General features: G+C 42.4%; 2 protein-coding genes across 3 annotated transcripts in view; one reads left to right on the plus strand and one right to left on the minus strand.

The window, feature by feature from the left end:
* Positions 1–5816, plus strand: part of HHLA2 (HERV-H LTR-associating 2) — a 56253-nt gene extending 50437 nt beyond the window's left edge. The window contains exon 7 of one of the 2 annotated variants that reach the window (XM_037835170.1): positions 4520–5816. In XM_037835170.1, the coding sequence (XP_037691098.1) occupies positions 4520–4552 (33 nt within the window). In that variant the 3' untranslated portion in view covers positions 4553–5816. The remainder of the gene's footprint in view (positions 1–4519) is intronic. The other variant, XM_037835168.1, reaches the window with a different exon arrangement.
* An 11127-nt stretch (positions 5817–16943) lies between these two features.
* MYH15 (myosin heavy chain 15) overlaps positions 16944–22949 on the minus strand; it is a 132528-nt gene continuing 126522 nt past the window's right edge. The window contains 4 exon segments of the mRNA XM_037812077.1: positions 16944–17147; positions 18103–18198; positions 22296–22333; positions 22336–22408. Of these exon segments, the coding sequence (XP_037668005.1) occupies positions 16944–17147; positions 18103–18198; positions 22296–22333; positions 22336–22408 (411 nt within the window).

A 22949-nucleotide genomic window follows, 5' to 3' on the forward strand; every position in this document is an offset into this window, starting at 1 on the left:
AAGATGGCGCTCACATCCTGCTTCCGCATATGACGCATGAGGCAGCGGTTGCTGCTAGCCTATTGTACACGCTTACGTAGTGCCAGCTTATTGGTTGTGACTATTGTATATAAGAGATTACCCGGGCTAGCCTCGGGGAGACAGCCCACAAGGAGCCGTGCCTGACGGCCGCACAGAGGTTGTTCTCCCACGGGGTATGAGGCCTCGTGTGGGAAATGTAACAGAGAAAGTTTCTTCCTGACTCCAGTAAAAGGCTTGCGCTCACAGCCATTGTGTGCCTCGAGTGTTAGTTTGTCTGTGTCTCTCTCTCTCTCCCTCTGTTCTCCTCGCCGGCCGAGGACAGGACGCGCGGGACAGATCGAGAGGGCGCCGGACAAGTGGTGGCCCGTACGGGGACCTCGGCACCAGCGGACTTCCCGCGCCTGATCAGCGCGAGAGGGTGAGTGTTTCTTTTACGTGAGGGTCAGGGCCCGTGGGTTCTCAGGCGATCCCGGGGACTCGGAAGAGCTCTCCGAGTGGTTAAAGTACAGTGCCGACTGCAAGCATGGGGCAGTCTGGAAGTTCACCTCTGTTAGCTCCTTTAAAAACCCTCCTGAAGCAGAGGGGTATCTCAGTTAAGAAAAACTCCCTACAGAGGTTTCTTGATGATATTGAAACTTTTGCCCCCTGGTTTCCCTCCACCGGCGGCCTCAGTCTACCCTCTTGGATGAAGCTTGGTCGCGATATAGACCGGGCGCGTCAGACGGGCATTTGCTTAGATCCGATTCTAGTCCCTATATGGGAGACCGTCCGCGCGGTCCTTGAACTGGAGTCAGCTACAGGCCTAACTCCGTCTTCCGCCTTGCAAGAGGCGCGGCACGCTCTCCAGGAAGCCCAGTCGGTGTCATCTGCGGCTGGCTCCCATAAAGGCAAGCAGCCAGAGTTGAGTGGTGGTAGCTCGGACACCTCTGCCTCAGAATCGGATAGCGATGACGGTGAGGGAGCGGAAGCGCCTCCATTAATTGATTGGGAGGAGCCTTCCGCCCCACCCACGAGGCCTTCCGCCCCGCCGGCATCTGTCGCCGCGTCACAAAAAACGCCGCAGCTTCCGGTGGGCGGGTTGAGCGGCCCCGCTAAAGGCTCCTACCGGGGGCTCCCCCTAGTGCCCGAATCCGGTAATTTCGCTGATCCGCCTTTGCGGAGCCGGGAACCCCTTGCAGACGGGCCGGGGGAGGGGTATCCACAACTGCTTCCCCCACCAGAGTACCCAGGCCCCTTAGACCCCATATCAATAAAAGATGGGAGGAGGCATTTCTGGAAATGGGTCCCCTCTTTAAAGCCTGAATCAACCACAGAAATGTTCCCGGTCATTATTAGCCACCAAGGCAACAACCAATATGAGGCATATGATTACAAACTCTTGAAGGAGCTGAGGCAGGCCGTTCATCAGTACGGTCCCAATGCCCCTTATACCTTGAACATGATCGAGAACCTCTCTGCTCTAAATCATACACCCGCAGATATTTTTCAGCTAGCCCGTGCTTGCTTGCCGTCAGGCCGATTCATAGATTGGAAAGCATGGTTTGAGGAGTTAGCTGAAGAGCAGGCCGCAAGGAATGCGGCGGGGAGACGTGGCGGGTGGAATGCTGACATGCTGTTGGGGAGAGGCGCCCATGCCCAGAACCAAACGGGTTTCCCACAAGAGGTCTACGCCCAGATCTTCCGCTGTTTTGTGGGTGCCTGGAAAAAGCTAACAGGTAAGGGAGAGGCTCAGGCCTCACTCAGCAATATACACCAAGGCCCCACAGAACCATTTGCGGATTTTGTAGCCAGGATGCAAACCGCAGCTGAGAGAATCTTCTCAGATCCAGGAGTAGTAGAGACTGTGGTTAAGCAAATGATTTTTGAGCAGTGCAACAAGGAGTGCAAAGTTATCCTGGCACAAAACAGAGCAAAAAATTTGACAGAGTGGGTCAGGCTCTGTAGAGATACTGGCAGCCCTTTAACTAATGCAGGTCTAGCTGCCATGCTAGCTAGCTCCCTACAGGTGGCTACAAAAGGCCCGAGAACCTTAGGGGCAAAGTCTAACGGGTGCTATGGCTGTGGCCAATCAGGGCACTTTAAGAGAGATTGTCCCAATAGACGTCAGCCCCCTGCCACTCAACGGTTTGGCGAACCAGGTGCAGTAACCAGGCCGTGTGGCCGTTGCCACAAAGGCCCTGACCCGGTGCTCAGCTGGGCCAGAGGCTCTGTTTGTGTTTTTCCCCAGGAACCAGGACGTCAACCAGTGTGGGTTCCGGAAAGACTGGTGAGAACCGTGACATCACCTGAAGAAGCCAAGGAACAGCTGTCAGAAACGCCAACGAATATACAACCTGAACCATTAGACCAAGCCTCCGACCCTGCTGATGATGGCGACGACCGACAAGACGATAATAGTAGGACTGACCACCCCGCGGTTGCCCAAAAAGAGGATCGGCGTCCAAGAGGCATACCTTACCCGAGACGTGCTACGCCGCCACAATCAGATGCTGAACTTAAATTTCCAGGCCATTCAGAAACTCCTAGCGGAGATAGATGAACTTGGACTAGAAATAGATAGACTCTGGAGAGTTCTCCAGCAGACGTGTGATACCCGATGGTTATTCGGGAGGCTTTGTGTCACCCCGGTTAGGGTGAACTTGACAGAGGAGCAGCAAGATGTCGCCGAGTGGCTCAAGGACACTTATCTCCCCAACTTCACCAATCTCTCCGACCAAGTGAAATCCGACCTTCAGGGACTTGAGAACATTAGGAAATTGAAGCCTGTTAGTTTCGACCTTTCCACACTGGGCGAGACTGTAAAAAATCTGTGGGACCAAGTCACCTCTTGGTTTTCATGGCCCAATCTGACTTCTTGGGTTCTCCTCGCTATAGGATTGTTGGTGGGTTTAGTAAACGTTAAATGCCTGTTAGAACGTTTGTTTCAAGCACAGCAGCGACTGCGCGTTACCGCTATGATGGCTATGTCTTCAACCCATAATACTCCTGACAGTAGCTTCTATATTGATCAATCCCCATCCCAACCACTCGGGGTGGGGCGCTCTGGGGCTAGGTTCGCAGCAAAGTCCATGGCCGTATCCCGGATATAGCATATGACTCCAGCAGTCTTAAATTTTGTCTCAGGCGAGTCTCTTAGGTGGAGTTCCAGTTGTGGCCAGACTGGACTCTGGCCATTGCACAGAGACGCCTAGTGACGTCCTTGACGCTGATTGCCACTCTCCTGCCCCAACCGTCTTTCCCCAGTTGCGAGGTAAAGTACTGCACGGAGAGTCACGTTGTTTCCAGCTCACGGGCTCTCCGGTCTCTATATGAGGTAAGCATTCTGGTCGGTGCCAGAGGTTCCGCCGTAAAATGGCAGGGGCCTAGTCCAGACTCCCCAAAGCACCAAAACATGTAGTGGGTCACTCAGGCCCACGGGAGTACACTCATCAATGGAGACACTGGGTTGAAATAAATAAAAAGGGGGAGATGTGGGGAGCCGCTTTCCGGGTTAGGGCCTAGTGGACACGCTGCAGCCTGCTCTAGAGTACACCCCTCCCATCGAGTGAGCCAAGATGGCGCTCACATCCTGCTTCCGCATATGACGCATGAGGCAGCGGTTGCTGCTAGCCTATTGTACACGCTTACGTAGTGCCAGCTTATTGGTTGTGACTATTGTATATAAGAGATTACCCGGGCTAGCCTCGGGGAGACAGCCCACAAGGAGCCGTGCCTGACGGCCGCACAGAGGTTGTTCTCCCACGGGGTATGAGGCCTCGTGTGGGAAATGTAACAGAGAAAGTTTCTTCCTGACTCCAGTAAAAGGCTTGCGCTCACAGCCATTGTGTGCCTCGAGTGTTAGTTTGTCTGTGTCTCTCTCTCTCTCCCTCTGTTCTCCTCGCCGGCCGAGGACAGGACGCGCGGGACAGATCGAGAGGGCGCCGGACACTCATCTCCTAATATTATTTGTAGAGGCAATCTCAAGTGGCACTGTGCATATAAAGGTGCTTCAATATACTTATTTTTCTGATGGAAACACAAGATTGTCTAGAAGTAGATCTGGATACAGAGAAAATGGAGAAAAGCAAACTACAATTTCTGCCCCAACTCAGATATACTGCCTTCCTCTCATACTTCTGCAGCAAACTTTTGGTTCCCTGGAGGTTCATAATTCACTTTAGAAATTATGGTTTGATTGTATACTTCTCTTTTGTTGCCTTTTATCATTTGTGAGTTCCATTAATCGGAATAGGAATAAGGGCAAGGAGTAGGGGAAAACTTTGTTTTTCCACTTGTTAAAAACTCAGGAAGATCTGGCAGAGAGATTAAAATGAGCTGATAACACCCCAACTTCATAGCTACTTATTTCATATTTGTCTCATGGATCTTTGATAGATTTTTGATAGAAGCAAAAGCTTAAAGCTTCCGTCCCTAAAAACACTACCCTCATTAACTACTTAAAATAAGAGTGGTTATTCTGACTTGAACAGCCATTTACAGACAGTATTTCTGGTTCTAGTCCCTTCAGAATGTGGACCAGGAAAGAAAATGAAGACAGAACTGTGACAACACGATAAGCATTCTTAATATCTGATGACTTCATCCCTCCTTCTTCACTGCTATTCCAGCCAATGGCTTGTCAAGACCTGACAATTCTACCACTGCAAAGATTTGTAACCAAACTGTTTTTTTATACTTTATTTATCAAAAAATTAAATAAAGGGCATTTCAAACAAAAGAAACGAATAAGAAAAACAAATAACCTAAAATAATTACATTGCTTCCAACATGTTCCTACCATGACCAAGAAAAGTTACAAACTGTACATCATCATTGCTGAGCATTCCCATAACATTAAGATAACCCTCAATAGCTTATCTCTTCTTATTAGATTGTTATTCCCCCTTCACAAGCTGCTATCTCTAGGTTACCTACGTTCTACAATATAAAACATTAATTTTACATTTCTCACAGAGTTCCCATTAGAGGTAACCAAACTATTTTGCAGTTTGCTACATTCAAACATTGAGACCTAAGCACCATTCACTGACAACCCTACCCACATAAAAATGATAAATGACTGGATACTAAGGATTCCAATTCAAGGAGAAAAGAACCATCTTATTCATTTGTATTCCTGTTGCATTCAGCACAGGAGGCTAGAGGAGAATCCCAAGAGCAGATTTAAAAATGGATCAACTTGAATGTATAACTATGTAATGGTACTGTGAACAATCAAATGTATGATTTGTTTTGTATGACTACGTGGTATGTGAATATATCTCAATAAAATGAATATTAAAAAAAATAGTTACACATTAAAATGACCTTTACCCTTAACCAAAAAACAACAACAACAACAACAACAACAAAAAAAAAACGGAAAAACTGATGATGGAAGAGAGCTGGTAGGAGCTGAAGTCATCATAGTGAGAAGGTAAAAACCCAGGGCCTGGAAATTGAGGCTATTGCTTAATAAATTATTGCCCACTAGTTTTATATGAATGGTTATCAGCTTAACCAACTATATTTATTAGGGTGGATCTTAGGGACCAAAAGAGCAAGAATGTCTTTATCTCTAAAACTGCCTATAGCAAAATGCCCTATCAAGTAAATTTGGTTTGCTTAGCATCTCTCCAAGAACAGTTATGCCTTTCTGAGTGACCCCAACCATGATGATAATTTGACTACCTCTTCTGGCTCTGTTGACAGTTACCTAAATCAGCTTATTAATAATTTAGGTTTCCATGTAGTTTTACACAAAGAGAGAATGGAAAGCCCAGCTGACCTGATGCTATGTACCCCTTAATTTTAATCACTTTATAAGAAAGTCTTTCTGTTAATATCTATAAATTTGTTGCTGCATCAGGCTTTTTGTGACTGACTTAGTCAATCAAGTTTTTGACCCCATAATATACAAGAGAAAGCAAACCATGAATTGGGGTGATTCCACCAATATAATGCCACCTAGTAAAATCTCTGTGCTGTCATCCGGCCTCAGTTTTGCAAACTTCATACCTTATATGTAGTTTTGTTGACTTTAACTGTAGCAGTATTTGCTATATTGTTGTGATAGGTATTCATAAATAATAAAGTATTAAGGACTCCATAGTAAAGGAAAACTCTGAGGTGATGTTTGTCGAACATCTTTGTATTCTAGTAATCTTGGTTCCTTCTATATAAGTTGTGTCCAAGTGATACAATATAAATTTTAATATAATTTAAAATTTTAGAATAGTTAGAAAAAATATGGACCTCAGTGAAATAAAAAGTAATATAAGAATTTTAAAAAACAAAAGTTTAAGAAATCAGTTTTTTTTTTTTAATAGCTTCCTACAAGATCGTTCTGCATTTTGTTGTGCTTGCTTACTGTAGATAAGCTGACCAGATCTCAAGCTGACAGATGATCTTTTTGTTCAAATCAGGTCTGGTAGATACATTATTAAGTCCATTTGTTCTTTTATAATGTAATTTTAATAATAAGTCACAAAAATGGAATTACATTGCCAAGTTGAAGTTTGCTGAAGCTCTGATTTTAGGTGGGGGGTGGGAGGCAGGAACAACAGTGCTCAGATTTCAGGATTGGCAATCTGACAATAGCACATTTTTTTAAGTTCAATTTTATAGAGATATATTCACAGACCATGCAGTCATACGAAGCGTACAGTCAATTGTTCACAATACCATTATATAGTTGTGCATTCATCACTAAAATTAATTTTTGAACATTTTCATTACCACACACACAAAAATAGTAAGAATAAAAATTACAGTGAAAAAGAACAATTACAGTAAAAAAGAACACTGGGTACCTTTTTTTTTTTTTTTTTTTTTTGCCCCCATTTTCCTACTCATCCATCCATACACTGGACAAAGGGGAGTGTGGTCCATCTGACTTTCCCAATCACATTGTCACCTCTCATAAGCTACATTTTTATACAATCATCTTCAAGATTCATGGGTTCTGGGTTGTAGTTTGATAGTTTCAGGTATTTACTGCTAGCTATTCCAATTCATTAGAACCTAAAAAGGATTGTCTATATTGTGTGTAAGAGTGCCCACCAGAGTGACCTCTCGGCTCCGTTTGAAATCTCTCTGCCACTGAAGCTTATTTCATTTCCTTTCACATCCCCCTTTTGGTCAAGAAGATGTTCTCCATCCCACGATGCCGGGTCTAGATTCCTCTCTGGGAGTCATATTCCATGTTGCCAGGGAGATTTACTTCCCTGGGTATCTGATCTCACTTAGAGAGGAGGGCAATGATTTCACCTAGCACATCTAAAAAAAAAAAATTTGTAATTTAATTTTATTGAGATTGTTCATATACCATACAATTATCCAAAGACCCAAAGTACACAATCAATTGCCCACAGTACCATCATACAGCTATGCATCCATCACCATGATTAAGTTTTTTTTTCAGTTTTTAGAAGAATTTCATTACTCCAGAAAAGAAAGAAAGACAAAAAAAGATAACGCAAATCCTTCCATACTCCTAATCACCCCCCTTCCACTATTGACTCATAGTAATGGTATAGTGCATTTTTCACTGTTGATGAAAGAATGTTAAAATACTATTAACTGTGTAGTACATAGTTTGCAATAGGTATATTTTTCCCCTATATACCCCTCTATTATTAACTTCTAATTATAGTGTCATACATTTGTTCTAGTTCATGAAAGAGATTTCTAATATGTGTACAGTTAATCACAGACATTGTCCACTGCAAGATTCACTGTTTTATACATTCCCATCTTTTAACCTCCAACTTTCCTCCTGGAGACATACATGACTCTAAGCTTCTCCTTTCCACCACATTCACACACCATTCAGCACTGTTATTCTCACAATAACATGCTACCATCACCTCTGTCTATTTCCAAACACTTAAGTTCAACCTAGTTGAACATTCTGTTCATAATAAGCAACTGCTCCCCATTCTTTAGGCTCGTTCTATATCCTGGTAACATATTTCATGTCTATGAGTTTACGTACTATATTTAGTTCATAGCAGTGAGACCATGCAATATTTGTCCTTATGTGTCTGACTTATTTCACTCAATATAGTGCCCTCAAGATTTCTTCATCAACCCATTTTTTTTAAGACAGTTTTGTACACCCACCATACTTTCCATCCTAAGTAAACAACCCATGGTTCCCTGTATAGTTACATATTTATGTATTCACCACTGTTCTAGTTTGTTAATGCTGCTGAAATGCAAAACACCAGAAATGGATCGGCTTTTATAAAGGGGGTTTATTTGGTTACAAAGCTACAGTCTTAAGACCATAAAGTGTCCAAGGTAAGTCATCAACAATCAGGTGCTTTCACTGGAGAATGGCCAATGGTGTCCGGAAAACCTCTGTTAGCTGGGAATGCATGTGGCTGGTGTCTGCTCCAAAGTTCTGGTTTCAAAATGGCTTTCTTTCAGGATGTTCCTCTGTAGGCCACAGCTCCTCAAAAATGTCACTGTTAGTTGCTCTTGGGGTGTTTGTCCTGTCTTAGCTTCTTTGGAGCAAAGGTCTGCTTTCCACAGCCATCTTCAAACTGTCTCTCATCTGCAGCTCCTGTGCTTTCTTCAGAGTTTCTCTCTTGGCTGTAGCAAGCTTGCTCCTTCTGTCTGAGCTTATATAGTGCTCTAATAAACTAATCAAGACCCATGCTGAATGGGTGGGGCCATGCCTCCATGGAAATTATCTAATCAGAGTTATCACCTATAGTTGGTGGCTCTCATCTCCATGGAAACACTCAATCAAAAGTCTGCAACCCAATCAACACCAATACATTTCTTGCCCACACAGACTGCATCAAAGATAATGGCATTTTGGGGGACATAATGTATCCAAACCAGTACAACCACCATCACCACTATCTATATAAGGACATCTCCATTTCTTCCACAAAGAAGGAGGAAGAGTCAAAGAAGGTAGGGAGACAAAAGAAACAAGAAAGAAAGAAAGAAAACAACATGACTGCTAAGAAGCAACAAAAGGAAAATTAGAATTAAACTAAAGTAAAATAAGAGTCAGACAACATGACCAATGCCAAGACTCCTATACCCCTCCCTTATGTCCCCCTCTTATAGGCATTTAGCTTTGGTATATTGCCTTTGTTACATTAAAGAAGCATAATACAATGTATCTGTTAACTATATTCTGTAGTTTGCATTGATTGTATTTTTTCCCCAATGCCACCCCATTTTTAACACCTTGCAAGGTTGACGTTTATTTGTTCTCCCTCATGTAAAAACATATTTGTATATTTTATCATGATTGTTGAGCACTCTAGGTTTCACTGAGTTAAACAGTCCCAGTCTCTATTTTCCTCTTTCCTTCTGGTGTCCCACATGCTCCTAATCATCCTCTTTCAACCATACACACAGTCATCTTTCTTCCATGTACTTACATTGCTGTGCTACCATTACCCAAAATTATGTTCCAAACCTCTCACTCCTGTCTTTCGCTATCTATCTATAGTGCGCCCTTTAGTATTTCCTGTAGTGCAGGTATCTTGTTCACAAAGTCTCTGATTGTCTGTTTGTCAGAGAATATTTTAAATTCTCCCTCATATTTGAAGGACAGTTTTGCTGGATATGGGATACCTAGTTGGCAGTTTTTCTCTTTCAGTATCTTAAAAATATCACACACTTCTTTCTTGCCTCCATGGTTTCTGCTGAGAAATCCACACATAGTCTTATCAAGCTTCCTTTGTATTTGATGGATCACTTTTCTCTTGCTTATTTCAGGATTCTCTCTTTGTCTCTGACATTTGATAATCTGATTATTAAGTGTCTTGGTGTAGGCCTATTCAGATCTATTCTGTTTGGGGTACGCTGCACTTCTTGGATTCGTAATTTTATGTCTTTCATAAGAGATGGGAAATTTTCGTTGATTATTTCCTCTATCATTGCTTCTGCCCCTTTTCTCTTCTCTTCTCCTACTGGGACACCCATGACACATACGTTCATGTGCTTCATACTGTCATTCAGTTCCTTGAGACGTTGATCATATTTTTCCATTCTTTTCCCTATCTGTTCTTTTGTGTGTAGGATTTCAGGCGTCTTGTTCTCCAGTTCCTAAGTGTTTTCTTCTGCCTCTTGAGATCTTCTGTTTCATGTCTCCATTGTTTTTCATCTCTTGTGTTGTGCCTTTCATTTCCATAGATTCTCCCATAAGTTTTTTCAAACTTTCTATTTCCACCTTATTTCACCCAGTGTTTTCTTTATAGCCTTCATCTCTTTTGCTATATCTTCTCTGAACTCATTGACTTGATTTGTGAATTGATTTAGCATATTTCTTTGAAAATCTTTAATAGATTGTTTCATTAATGTGAAACAATATCTCAACTGTATCTTGACTGAGGTGTAAGTTTGTTCCTTTGACTGGGCCATATCTTCATTTTCTCTAGCGTAGACTATAGTTTTCTGTTGTCTAGGCATCTGGTTTCCTTGGTTACCCCAATCAGATTTTCCCAGATGAGAATGGGTTCAGATCTCAGAATGGGGTTATATTCAGTTTCAAGTCTCCCTGCAGGTGTGTCTTAGAGATTGACAGACTTTCCTGGGAGGTCTCTAGCTGCTGTGCTTTTCCTAACCTGCCCAGCAGATTGCATTTGTCAGCCTGTTGCTCCCAACTGGTGTAAGGAGGTGTGGCCCCCTTAGTTTCTGTATTGGCTGTGTTTCCCCAGGCTCTGGGGTCTGGTTCTGAAGGGAAGGCTGGTAGTAGAGCTGGGACCCACCTCCTTCTTCTTAGGGAAGATACACCACCTAGGGAGTTATCTTCTGCATTTGAATAGCTCCTTTGTCTCTCTGTCTCTGTTATCTCCATCTCTGTCTGAGTCAGAGCACTGTGAACTGAAAATGGCTGAGGCTCTCTCCACTGAGCCCCTCAGGTTGAGAGAGAGAAAAAGGGACAGAAAGCCCCCTTTCAGAGCCCATCCACGACCCCCCAGTTTCACTCATTGGCCAGAGGTAACATTTGGTATTCTGTGCTTCCCCTCCTGGGACAAAGGAGTCTTCTAGTTCTTTAAGGTCAATCATCACTAAAAGCCTCTGTCTGCTTATTATGGGTTTGTAGCTTGTATTCAGCAGTCCACATTTATTAATTAAAATGCTAGTTGGAGCTGGGCTATACTCGCTTTCTCAGAGAGTGCTGCTTTCTACCATAGCAAGGTTTTGCAGCTCAGCCTGCCATGGGGGAAAGGGGGTCCCAGTGTGCTTCTACAGTTTTTACTTACAGATTTTATGTTGTGATCTCAGGCATTCCTCCCAATCCAGGTTGTTGTACGATGTGTGGATAGTCACGGTTGTACCCCAGCAGTTATTCCAGATTATTTACTAGTTGTTCCTGGTTGTTTATTAGTTGATCCAGGGGACTAACTAAATTCCACTCCTCTCTATGCTGCCATCTTGCCCCCTTCTCGGTAGCACATTTTTAAGAAAATGTTTAGGACACAGAGATAGATCCTGGGTTGCAAATATTGGCTTATTAAAGGATAATTTCAGACTTATTTTTAGCGTTAAAAAAAACTATTCCAGAAAAAAATAAACCTTAGAAATGTTACATATAGAAACATGAAATAGTTCCTATTTTCTCACTGGGTTATGATTGACGGGAAAGGGGAGTCCACTTCTTTGGATACAGCATGACAGATCCCTTTGGTAGTTCATTCACTGGCTCCCAAATTGCATAACTCTGATTTGATTCAACCTTCCCAGACTCCCTGCCCTTCAGACGGATCAGCTTTGCTCTGTCTGAGCCAATCCTGGAGATTGCAATTCCTTTGCCATAATTGGTTCAGCAGTGGTATGTGAAGAAATCTTGTCAAAAGGAAAAGAGGAAAAATATTCCAGAGGGCTTCTGGGAAGGTGTTCTAGTTTGCTAATGCTGCCGGAATGCAAAACACCAGAGATGGATTGGCTTTTATAAAAGGGGGTTTGTTTGGTTACACAATTACAGTCTTAAGGCCATAAAGTGTCCAAAGTAACACATCAGCAGTCGAGTACCTTCACTGGAGGATGGCCAATGGTGTCCAGAAAACCTCTGTTAGCTGGGAAGGCATGTGGCTGGCATCTGCTCCAAAGTTCTGGTTTCAAAATGGCTTTCTCCCAGGACGTTCCTCTCTAGGCTGCAGTTCCTCAAAAATGTTACTCTTAGTTGCACTTGGGGTATTTGTCCTGTCTTAGCTTCTCTGGAGCAAAAGTCTGCTTTCAACGGCCGTCTTCAAACTGTCTCTCATCTGCAGCTCCTGTGCTTTCTTCAAAGTGTCCCTCTTGGCTGTAGCTCCTCTTCAAAATGTTACTCACAGCTGCACTGAGTTCCCTCTGTCCATCAGCTCATTTATATGGCCCCAGTGACTCAACTTAGACCCACCCCGAATGGGCGGAGCAACACCTCCATGGAAATTATCCAGAGTCATCACCCACAGCTGGGTGGGGCACATCACCAAAGAAACACTCAAAAAATTACAATCTAATCAACACTGATAACATCTGCCCACACAAGATTACATCAAAGATAATGGCGTTTGGGGGGATGTAATGCATTCAAACTGTCACAGAAGGTATTTCTTGATTTTTAAAAATGGGACATGGGACATTGTATGATGAGAGAATGCTCAGAACTGCTGTAGTCTTGAAACCCACAACCTCGTATTATCTTTTGTAGCAACTGAATTATTTGATAAACTAACTTGTATTCCTAGTACATTCTTGATATATATTAAACTAGTTTTGAGATTTGTAACCTTTTGGAGTGTCCAGAAATGAACTGTAACCCCAAAATGTGCTAACCTTTGATGTAGCCAGAAGACAAACACTTAAAATACAACAAGCCTCACTGAACTATAGTCTTGAGGTCTGTAAACTTTGGAAGTAGCCAGAAGTGAAAGCCAGAAGCTAAAGCCTATAACTACTCTAAGGTACTGGACTGTAATCCTGATGCCAGAATATTTGGATAATGATACCTTACAATATAACTCATTACTAGCTCTGCCAACACCCCTCCCCCATCTCAATTTGTGCGACTAGTCGGCAACAGGAGAACTTGTGACTGGCCCCGCTTATATCCTCTTCTCTTATTTTACAACTCTGAAGCCTGGTGCCTGCATGTAGGCCCCTTAATAATTATTAGTGGGTCAGCTCAGAATTAACCACCTTGCTCATTACCCGAAGCCTGACTGCCTTTGTTTGAATACTATAAAACTCTCCAAATTTCAGCAGTTCAGTTCAGAGAGACAGATCTGAGGTTTTAACCTCCTGTTCTGCTGTGTTGTACACCACAATTAAAAGCTCTTTCTCTCTTTGAAATCCCGGTGTCTCAGAATCAGTCCTTGAGCACATCAGGCGGTGATTCCGTGTTTTTGTCCAGTATCAGTTCTCCTACAACCATGAGGGGACAAATTTAAAGACCAAAGTCAACACACTGAAGATGGCAAACAAGAAAGAGCCTGGGTCCTCTGACACTGTTGAGCCCCTGAATTGCTTCTATAGCAACCTGTATGACTTGAAGTTGGATCAGAAAAGCAGAACTACAGTAAGTGCCATAGAATAAGGATTTACTGTAGGGATTAAACCTTACACAATTGTGGGAGCTGATGAAGAAGTCTCTGCAAGGCTGTTTCCTCTGCATCTGGTGTTGGGTCTGATGTCACATTAGGTTAGCTGTGCCAGCAGTCAGGAAGAAGAAGTGAGCAAGAGTGAGGATGAACTGGAATCCATTAGAACAAACCAGAATCCACGAATACAGACTTCAACCAGCATCTATCTCTCTCTGTCTCCATCATCAATGCTATGGTGACCTGCAGGAGAAGCTGGAGCCCTTTACCATGGAAAGGCACACATGCCTGACCGGACCCTGAGAGGCTGAATAAGGAGAATGGAGGGAGCTAGGAAAGCTGCTGTTTCAGGGAGCTGTCACTGAATAGCTAGCTCACCTTTTTGGCGGGGATAATAAGTGTGAGCTGTCATAGTACCTAGGACTGTAAATGACCACATGAGCATAAAAAATGGCCACTCTTTCACTTCTGCTTTCAAAATCTGGTGACCAGCTCCAACCCAGAACCAGAGAAGGGCATTCTGGGAAATGTACTTCCTGCTCAGTTAAGTTGGCACAGTACAAAGTCACCATACCAAAAACCAAGTTGCCTCATGTTTTCAAGTCTGTGCACTGGCATGTATTCTACATGTGTATCAATTAGGAGGGTTTTCTCTACAAGTTCAAAGTGCCTAACTCTGACGATATCTCTATCACAGAGCTAAGAGAAAACTTTATCAGCTCCCATCATTAATTGCCAAAAATATGGAATCACAGATGTAGGGTTGATTCAAGTGAAGTTCACTAGCTTCAGTAATAACCATTTATTAACATGCTTTAGTTCCCATGGAGCATAATTGGTCTAAGGAGGTCTTCTATGAGTCCTGTCCTTTAAGAGGCAATATAGGCACAAGAACAAGCATTACTTCATTTCTTTAACATCAAAATGTAAAAGATTCTTGCATCTCTTTACTCTTTTGTATGTAACGTTAGAAGGTAGTTTACTTGCATTTGAGGTTCAAAAACCCCATTAACCTTAGAAGCATCGCTGACCCTTTAAATATTACATTTTCCTAATCACCTTGTTTAAACTGCTTTTCATACCATACAAACATGGTATTTTAAAATTTCGTTCCCAACACAAGCTTTTGGCCTGAAACGGGAACCCTTCGTACTCCAGCCTTTGTCCTTCATAGGTTGGCACTGCTTATTCTTCACGAACCTGAGAAAACAGAATGTCAGTGTGTTCTGTGAAATTCCTGTGACTTTCATCAGTGGCGCACAAGCCCAGAACCAAGCGGAGTCCTCTTCTGAGGTATGCAGGCCATAGCCAACTCTTCATTAGCTTCAAAGGGAGGCAGGGAATTGAGGCAATTACCTGCATTATATGAAACAGACATGGGTAATTCACCCCAAGGGCGTGCTCGGTCATCTCTTAATTTTCTGCCTGCCTTGCTTTGCCAGTGAAGGCAGCGCCCTCTTCAGCAGACCCCATGAGGTAAAAAGACTCTGTAGCTACATCATCAATTTGCTCCACAGTCCGGACACACAATTCCATCAGAAAACCTTTTCCTTGTCTTCATGAATGTTGAGGGATTTTCAGGCTTTTCTTCTGTGAATGGGAAACAATTAAGTCATTGCACTGCCAAGGAAGGTTTTTCTATTCATCTCTGGCCTCTCAGAAGCAATTTCAGCTTCACGGGCTTTATTCTTTGTTGGAAATAACTGTGACAAAGTCGAATGCATTACATCTGTTTTGGAGGCCCTGCGACCTCTTGCAGCTGACTGCAATTGCAGCACGTGTGAGGCATTTTCCCTAAACCAATCTATTATATCAGGTTGCTGGGCAGGCTCTGCACAGAAGACCCTGAATTCAGTGCCACAACACTGCTCAAATTGAGGCTAGAGTTCAAGCCATTTAACTGGACCCTCCATATAGGACTTATCCATGAGACAGCTATTCAGACATCAATAAGAAATCTCTGGAGTTTGTCAATTACTCATGCTTTTCATATTTAGATCAAAATATATTCAATAAAACCAGTTTTACTGTCTCCTTCAGAAGAGATCCTTTTGATCTCCCTTAAAGTTATATTTGTTATTGCCGACCTTATTTACTCACCTTGCCGGGTTATCAGTAATTCACTTAGAATAAAGAAGAAAGACGGCCCGGCATGGACCAAATTTTTAAAAATGAAACAGTGGTGCTTATCTGGTATAGGCACAGTGCTAAGTGCTTTATAAACATTTTATGAATGGTAGCTAATATTTAATTTCTGTTTTAGTTCACTATAGCTGTTGAAATATAGATACCATATAATGTGTTGGCTTTTACAATGGGAACTTATTAATTTACAAACTTACAGTTCTCAGGTCATGAAAATGACCAAATCAAGGCATAAACAGATGATGCTTTCTCCCCAAAGACAAGCTACCTGTGATCGGGCTCCTCTGTCACATGGTGGTATCTCCTGGTCTTTCTATCCCTGCTGGGTTTCATTTCTTTCTGCTTCTGGCTGCTCCATCTATAGCTTTATTTCTCAGCTCCGTGTGTGCTTCTCTCTCAGCTTCTGGGTCTTTCTCTCTGTCTTTCATCCTCTTATAAAGGACTCCAGTAAGACGATTAAGACCCGCCTGGGGCATGCCTCAGCTGAAATAACCTAATCATAAGGTCCCATCCACGATAGGTCTACACCCACAAGAATGGATTCGCTTTAAGAAGAACATAATCTTCTGGGGTACATAAAGCTTCAAATTAACACAATTTCTTTTAATTTGCTTCTCTTAAAGCCAGATCTCATTTTAAAACTAGATGTTCCTGGGAAAATCATGAGTAAGGAAGCTGAGGCTCAGACTTGATCCCACCACACATTCAGCTCCTTGTTCTTTTTTCACTCTGCTGCTTTTCCCTGTTCTCCTCAAAACCGGTGTGAAAGGATCTTTCTATGTCACTGTAATTCATGAAACTGCTGCTCTGATCCAATAGTGGAGGCCACTGGCCTAACTTCATTGGCAGAGAAGTAAAAAGTGGGACTCTGTCATTTGTTCTCATCACCTCCTCAATTTTAAAGCTCTCCTCTCTAGTCTCCATACTGAAAGGCTATAAAGTCACAAACTTATCTACCATGGAAAGAGTTCACTCGGCTTCAAGCGGCTCCATCTGTACTTTTGAAAATCAGTTTGCTTCCTGGACTCGTTACTGTTCTACAAAAATGAATCTAGGACCTAGAGCCCAGAACCTTCAAGTTAATCTGATATTAAGCATTTGAGAAGTGTAATAAATATAATATGCATCCCCCACTGCTTAGCATATTCTCATAATTTAGTAAATGTGGGAAGATTTTTATTGGAAACTGGTTTCTTTTTGTTTTAAAAGGGTTTTTAAGAGAAAAATGAGAAATCTCTTATGTTAGTCCATGCCATGGGCACTAAATGCACATGCTTTAAGGGTTAGAACAGGGTTGAATATCTGTTGTACCTTTTTTCCAAACTCTTTTGCTTTAATCTTGAGTTTATTGACCTGAGATTCTGCTATCTCTGCCCTTTCCTTAGCTTCATTCAGCTCATGTTGCTGCTGCTTATACTTGGAAAGATATTGATTAGCTTGTGCTTCCTATAAAAATGAAAAAAAAAGAAAGAATAGAAATCCTTGTGCCTAAAAAGTCCTATTATTTTTCTGCTCCCTAACATGAGAAAGTTGAAAAATGTGAAACATATCTAAACTTCTACGTATTAAATGGAGTATCCTATTTGAGTGTGATATTCCCTGTTTTCTCTCAAGTAAGAATGAGGGATTCAGACTTTCCAGCAGGCACAAGATTCATTTTATAACTGCTGTTCCCTAGAAATTCAGAACCTGGTCGATACTTTATACCAACTGGAGGTAGTACAGCTTTCACAGACTTGTGATAGGATGACCACAGTTGTTTCTTTTGTAATCAGTTCAACATCCTAGTCTATTTCTGGGCAGAGGGGCTTGTGTTAAAAGTTTTATGCATCACAGGTGTTAGACATAGTAGTACTTGGGCCCAAATCATTTACATAATCAATTCAAAACCCCTCAAGGGATACTATTATGTACAAACCAATATATAGTACTTAATTACATTCCATGTAGCTATGGACTCTAGCCCAGGAAGGGCAACTACTTTTCAACCTATAGTGGTTTTGTCCACAACCAACTCCAGACTCCACTTAAAAGTACTGGGAATCTTGTTTATGTTCACCCAAGGTTTTGGGGAAGGGGAGGTCTCCGGGTGAAAACCCTACCAGAAATTTGTCATCCCTACATGATATTCTGTCCTTATTTGGCTCATTTTCTGTAGTGCACATGCTTAGGTATAACCAGAAGGTTGAGGGAGAGAGCTTTGACTCCCATATTGAAAGCAAATTTTACTGTTGTGAAAAATTCTTACTTGAGAGAAAACAGGGAATGAGCAGACATCAAGCCCAGCTGGTCCTCTCTAGCCCCACCTGCCTTGGGGCCACATATCCCCATTAATCAAAAAAGGCTGGGAAACCCATGAGGTGGCAACTGCCTCAGGACTTAACACTGCCTTACTTAACACTGTCTTACAAAGTTACTGCTTGTAACTTTGTACATTTAGCTGAAGTTTATCCATCAGCATCTACATCCTGCCCAGATTTTTCTTGTCTACCTCTGCCTGAAAGTGGATAGGTGTGTTTATGGAGGTCATTTGAAGGCTCCAGCAGTCTATGCTGGGGCTGCCTTCATGTGAGGAAATAAGGATAAAGGAATGCTTCAACACTGATCTGAGAGGTGGTAATTTGAGAAATAGATTAACTCTACTAGTCTCCAAGTCCTGAGAAATTAATAAACACAGCTCTGAGTAATGACTGTCATTTCTCTTCTTCAATCCATAGCACCTCACTAGACTTCTTTGAGTTATAAGTTTAAGTCACTAGTCTCAATCTGGTTACCAGCCCTCCCATCCCAACCAAACTGCCTCTTCCCAGTTCCATTTGTCTGTAGTTTCTCAGTATGAATGAAGTGCCATTATTACAAAAGCCACATTTGAAAATGGGAAACCAATCCCCTTCCCAAGGCAAACCAACTCTTCCCTTAAACTTTCTTATTGACCTTTGCCTTTGGATAATAGAATCATAGGAAAGATTTCTGGAATTCTGGTGCAGACATCATCAGACAGTGAGGAAAATTCTACAAACTATGGGGATCTTGCTGTGCCCTTTCTCATTGCCTCCACTGCAATGTAAAATTGGGCTGGAGATAGGAAATCTGATGAGAAGGTGTTTCTTAATTGTACTCCATGGTGTCTTAGGCACTCTGTTGAGAGTAAAGGAGAGGAGAAGCAGGCAGGTGGGTAGGGCTCTGCATGTCCCTCTTTTCCCCACTCCCCTTGGAACTTCCAAGTCTCCACTTGGAAATGTTGAACTTCCCCAAAACAGGATGGGTTCTGCCTGCTGATGATGGAGACTCTGATTCAATCAAGATATATATATGTACCCCTAATGCTCAATTATTTTGCTAGCTCCATCCTGCCCATTCCATCAAGTATCAACTCCTTTGGTAGCTTTCATGGTCCCCCCCACTTACCTTCCACTCCCCCCACAAGTCCCTTCCATGCTCATCAGGTTTATCTCCTGTTTCCCCACAGCTCCTCTGTTTATTCCCTTCTCCACAGGTTTGGACAAGCTGTTTTCATTACCTGGATTCACTCCCCCCCCCACACACACACACACATGCACACAAAGTACAAGCTGACAATAGGCAATTACTAATTTTAAGCTCACCAAGGCAGGGATCAATATACAGGGAACAACCTGATTGGAGAAACGAGAAGTCTGTTTCAGATAAAAATGACTTCCCTGTTTCATCTGCCTATCACCCTACCTCTTTGATTTATGAAATCCAAAGATTCATACTTTTGTATGCTTATAGGAAACTCTAAAACCAACAGATTTACTTGCTCAGAAATGAATTAACTGTGGAGAGAGAGGTAGGAAAGCAGGCCACATAGAAGAAAATTAGAAGTGGTTGCTGATGTTAATGCTGTTCCTCCCACTTGGGGAGGCAAAGCCTTTGACATTGGACCCAGGTTCGTATCTCAGCTCTGTGGTATTAAGTAACTGTGGTAACATGGTTGTGCACTGCCCAGATTTCACTTCAAAAAACCAAACAAAACATAACAAAACTTTCCATTCAGCTGTGAGGAGTGCAGTTGCCTGATAAATTCCAGCTGCAGTACCATTGGGATCTGAACAGTATTAGAGCTGAGGCCACACACTTCCTGGACGACCCAGCCAGTAACTGCATTACTAGCACCTATTTCTGCCCTTTTGGGGCAATATTTGTATCTTCAGTCTAAGGCTCTTTCCCAATTCTCCTTCTATCATCTTTTCTGTGAAAACAGGTGTCAGACCCACATTACAATCTGAAGGCTTTCCCTGCCCAATCTAGCTTGTTTTTCCCTTTATCTTTCATAGATTTTGCTTCCAATAAATTTCTTGCACTTGTAACTCCATCCTGACACCTGGTTCTCAGAGAACCCAACAAACACAGTGACCTAACCAAATTTTGTTTCCTTATCTCAAAAAATGCAGAAATTATGTTCTTGACTAGATTTTTAAGGATTAAATAATGTCTACACACAGAATCCTTAATATAGGAGGCAGTCAAAGATAAAATGGAGCAGATGAGTGGAAAGTAGGAGGAAGAGAAAATGTCTTTACCTTCTACAACAAATAAAAGAACCTAATCTCACTTCCTGCTTTACAGAACATTTTGCTAGCTACTGGGGAGAGAAAGTATGATTGGTTTTCCAATGTAAAGGGACATAAGAGAGAAGATAAATGCTCAGTGGGGACCAACCATAGAGCTATTATGAAGTGAGATTACACTTGATTCCCTTTCCAAGGTAATACGATCTTCCCAGAGGATTTTTCCTAGAAAAGGAAAACCCTATTTGTGTACTTTTCACAGTGAAGTTTTCAACTGGCACCTATAAATGGGCTATCACAAAATACCCTGTCTCATAGTCCTGATGGTTATTTCAAAGTTAGAGGATAGATTGAACTGACACAGCACCTATCTTGAATATTTCAAAACCAGGTATTTATATCAAAGAATTGAGAGGACCCACTAATGACTCTTTAAACTTACAGCACCTAACGTAATATATTGCATAAAATAGGAGCATCCGATTCGATGGCAGGAAATCATGGCATCGTTGAATAAATGCACTCTAAGCATTGTCCAGACACTTGCAAGAAACCCATCTCCATAGCAGTACTTGGAGGAAATAATAAGACTATTGCTATGAAGAAACAAACATAAAACACAATAGAATAAGAATGCATTCCTTGGAAAAATAGAAACCAACAAAAAGTGTAGCTTTGGTGTTCTGTTCTATTATGAAGTTGTTTGTAGAGGGAAACAATAAGAATAATTAACGGGAAAATAAAAAGAAGAAAAACCCAGACATTATTAACAAGCATCATTTCACACCCTCAACTCAGGTAGCTTCCCCCTCTTCCTCCTTTGCCCAAGGAAGAGGAGAACAGCACATCTTTCATGTGCCCAAGGTGTTTACTTAGCAGCACATACCATGGCTCCCTCCTTCCAGCTTTGATATACCTAGCACAGTCTAAAGAAGCCACAGACAAACTCAATTTAGAAAAGAACCACTTATTCAGTAAAGAGCTGTGCAAGTAGCTCCTTTCATCTTAATTAGCACAAGATGATGCTTCTGAAGCGTTCTGCTTTCTTATCAACAAGATCTTTCCTGAAGCAAGGGAGGAAGACTTTGACGTCTCTAACAACAACTTAGCTTCAGGAACTAGAGTCAGGACAGCACCTTGCATTAGTTCGGTCAAAGAAGCTATCAAAATGGGTGCCTCAAATGAGCTTGTCTTCTCCCTGGGATAAGCTATGTGCACAGTGTGGGTGAGCCAGAGGGTGACTTTGAGCATCTGTGTTCAACAACTGAATATGTGCATCTGCTCTGGGCCGGGCTGGATGATGCACCCTAGAGTGGCAAACAATATAGTGTCCCTACTATCGTGGAACGTACGGTCTACTTCATTTCAGAGAAAAAGGAAAGAAGATGAGAAAATGAAAATATAGATGAAGGATTATATTGCTACTTTAGAAATGCACTAATTACAAGAAGCAAGGTCATCTCTTTTCAGTTATCTGCTTGAGACCAATGTCAATCAACAGGTTAGTGTTAGCAAGTGCTAGAGAGAAGCCCTCGATAAAGACAGCTTATGATTGGAAGCAAAAAAGGACTTTCTATGTTTCCACCTGGCCCCAGTCGCAAGGTCCTCAGTGTCTGAGTTTTTGTGCAACCAAGAAACAAAAGTGGAAGCGGCCCCTGCTCCATTTTCATCAGCATCCCCTGTAACGTGCTAGCTGGGTGGCCTCCCTGAGCCTCTGCCAGTCACTTCATTTACACATTGTTCTCACCTAGCCTCTCACAGGAAGGAATCTTTCTGTAGACGCTGCAGACACTACAGCGTGAAAAAATAAGGATGGCATAAATAGCTTTTCACTTCTAATTGCAACTTGCCACTCACATGCTGCTTCCTGAGAGCTCTAAAAAGGGATGGACTCAACCACTAATAGCAGAAGAACCCTGGAAGGATGACTCAGTATCTGTCATTGAGGGAGAACAAACATGGAGAGAGAACTGCGGGAGTCCGAGGAGGTCATTTTAGGTTTGCAGGAGAACATTTCTCCAGGGACAGGGCCAGGCAGGAGAGTGATGGTTTCCTGGAATACCTGATAGGTTAGCTCTTTGAGAGTCCAGCTTGCTCCCCCTGGGCCTCAAGACTGCACCAGGCTTCACCTTCCAGCTCACCTTCCAGTTCACCAACCAGCAACCAAATCGTGACCTCAGACCACACCCTGGAGGCAAGGCTGGCATTGCATTTGCCGATTGGCATGATCCTATGAGATAGGTCAAGAGAAGATGTGTCAGCTCACTTGCTGATTGTGGTTAAACAGGGCAACCTCTCTGGGAAAACCTCCTTACACAATGTGAGTTGGTTGAGGTGTATGTGTTCATAAAAGGACTGTTTAGACTATGAAGGATGTGAAAAGCTAATCTATGTAGAGGTGATAAGCTTCCCTTCTTAGATTATAAAATTCCACACAGACACAAACACATATATATATATTCATGAATGTATAAGTATATATACAGAATAAGCTATACATGGCTCTCCATTTCAGAATGGACTAAATCTAAGGATTTAGTCAATACACTACCTCATTTTAACCTTCTGTCTCCTTGTTCAGTTCTGGCTCTCTAAAGAAATCAGACCCTGAGTCTATGTTTTGTCACACATAGCCTTACAGTCCTGCTCTGTGGGAGAGCTATAGTACAGACTAACAATCTGCTTATAGCCTATAGAGTTATACAAACAAGATTAA

This window comes from Choloepus didactylus, chromosome 1, assembly GCF_015220235.1.
Source record: "Choloepus didactylus isolate mChoDid1 chromosome 1, mChoDid1.pri, whole genome shotgun sequence".
NCBI lineage: Eukaryota > Metazoa > Chordata > Mammalia > Pilosa > Megalonychidae > Choloepus > Choloepus didactylus.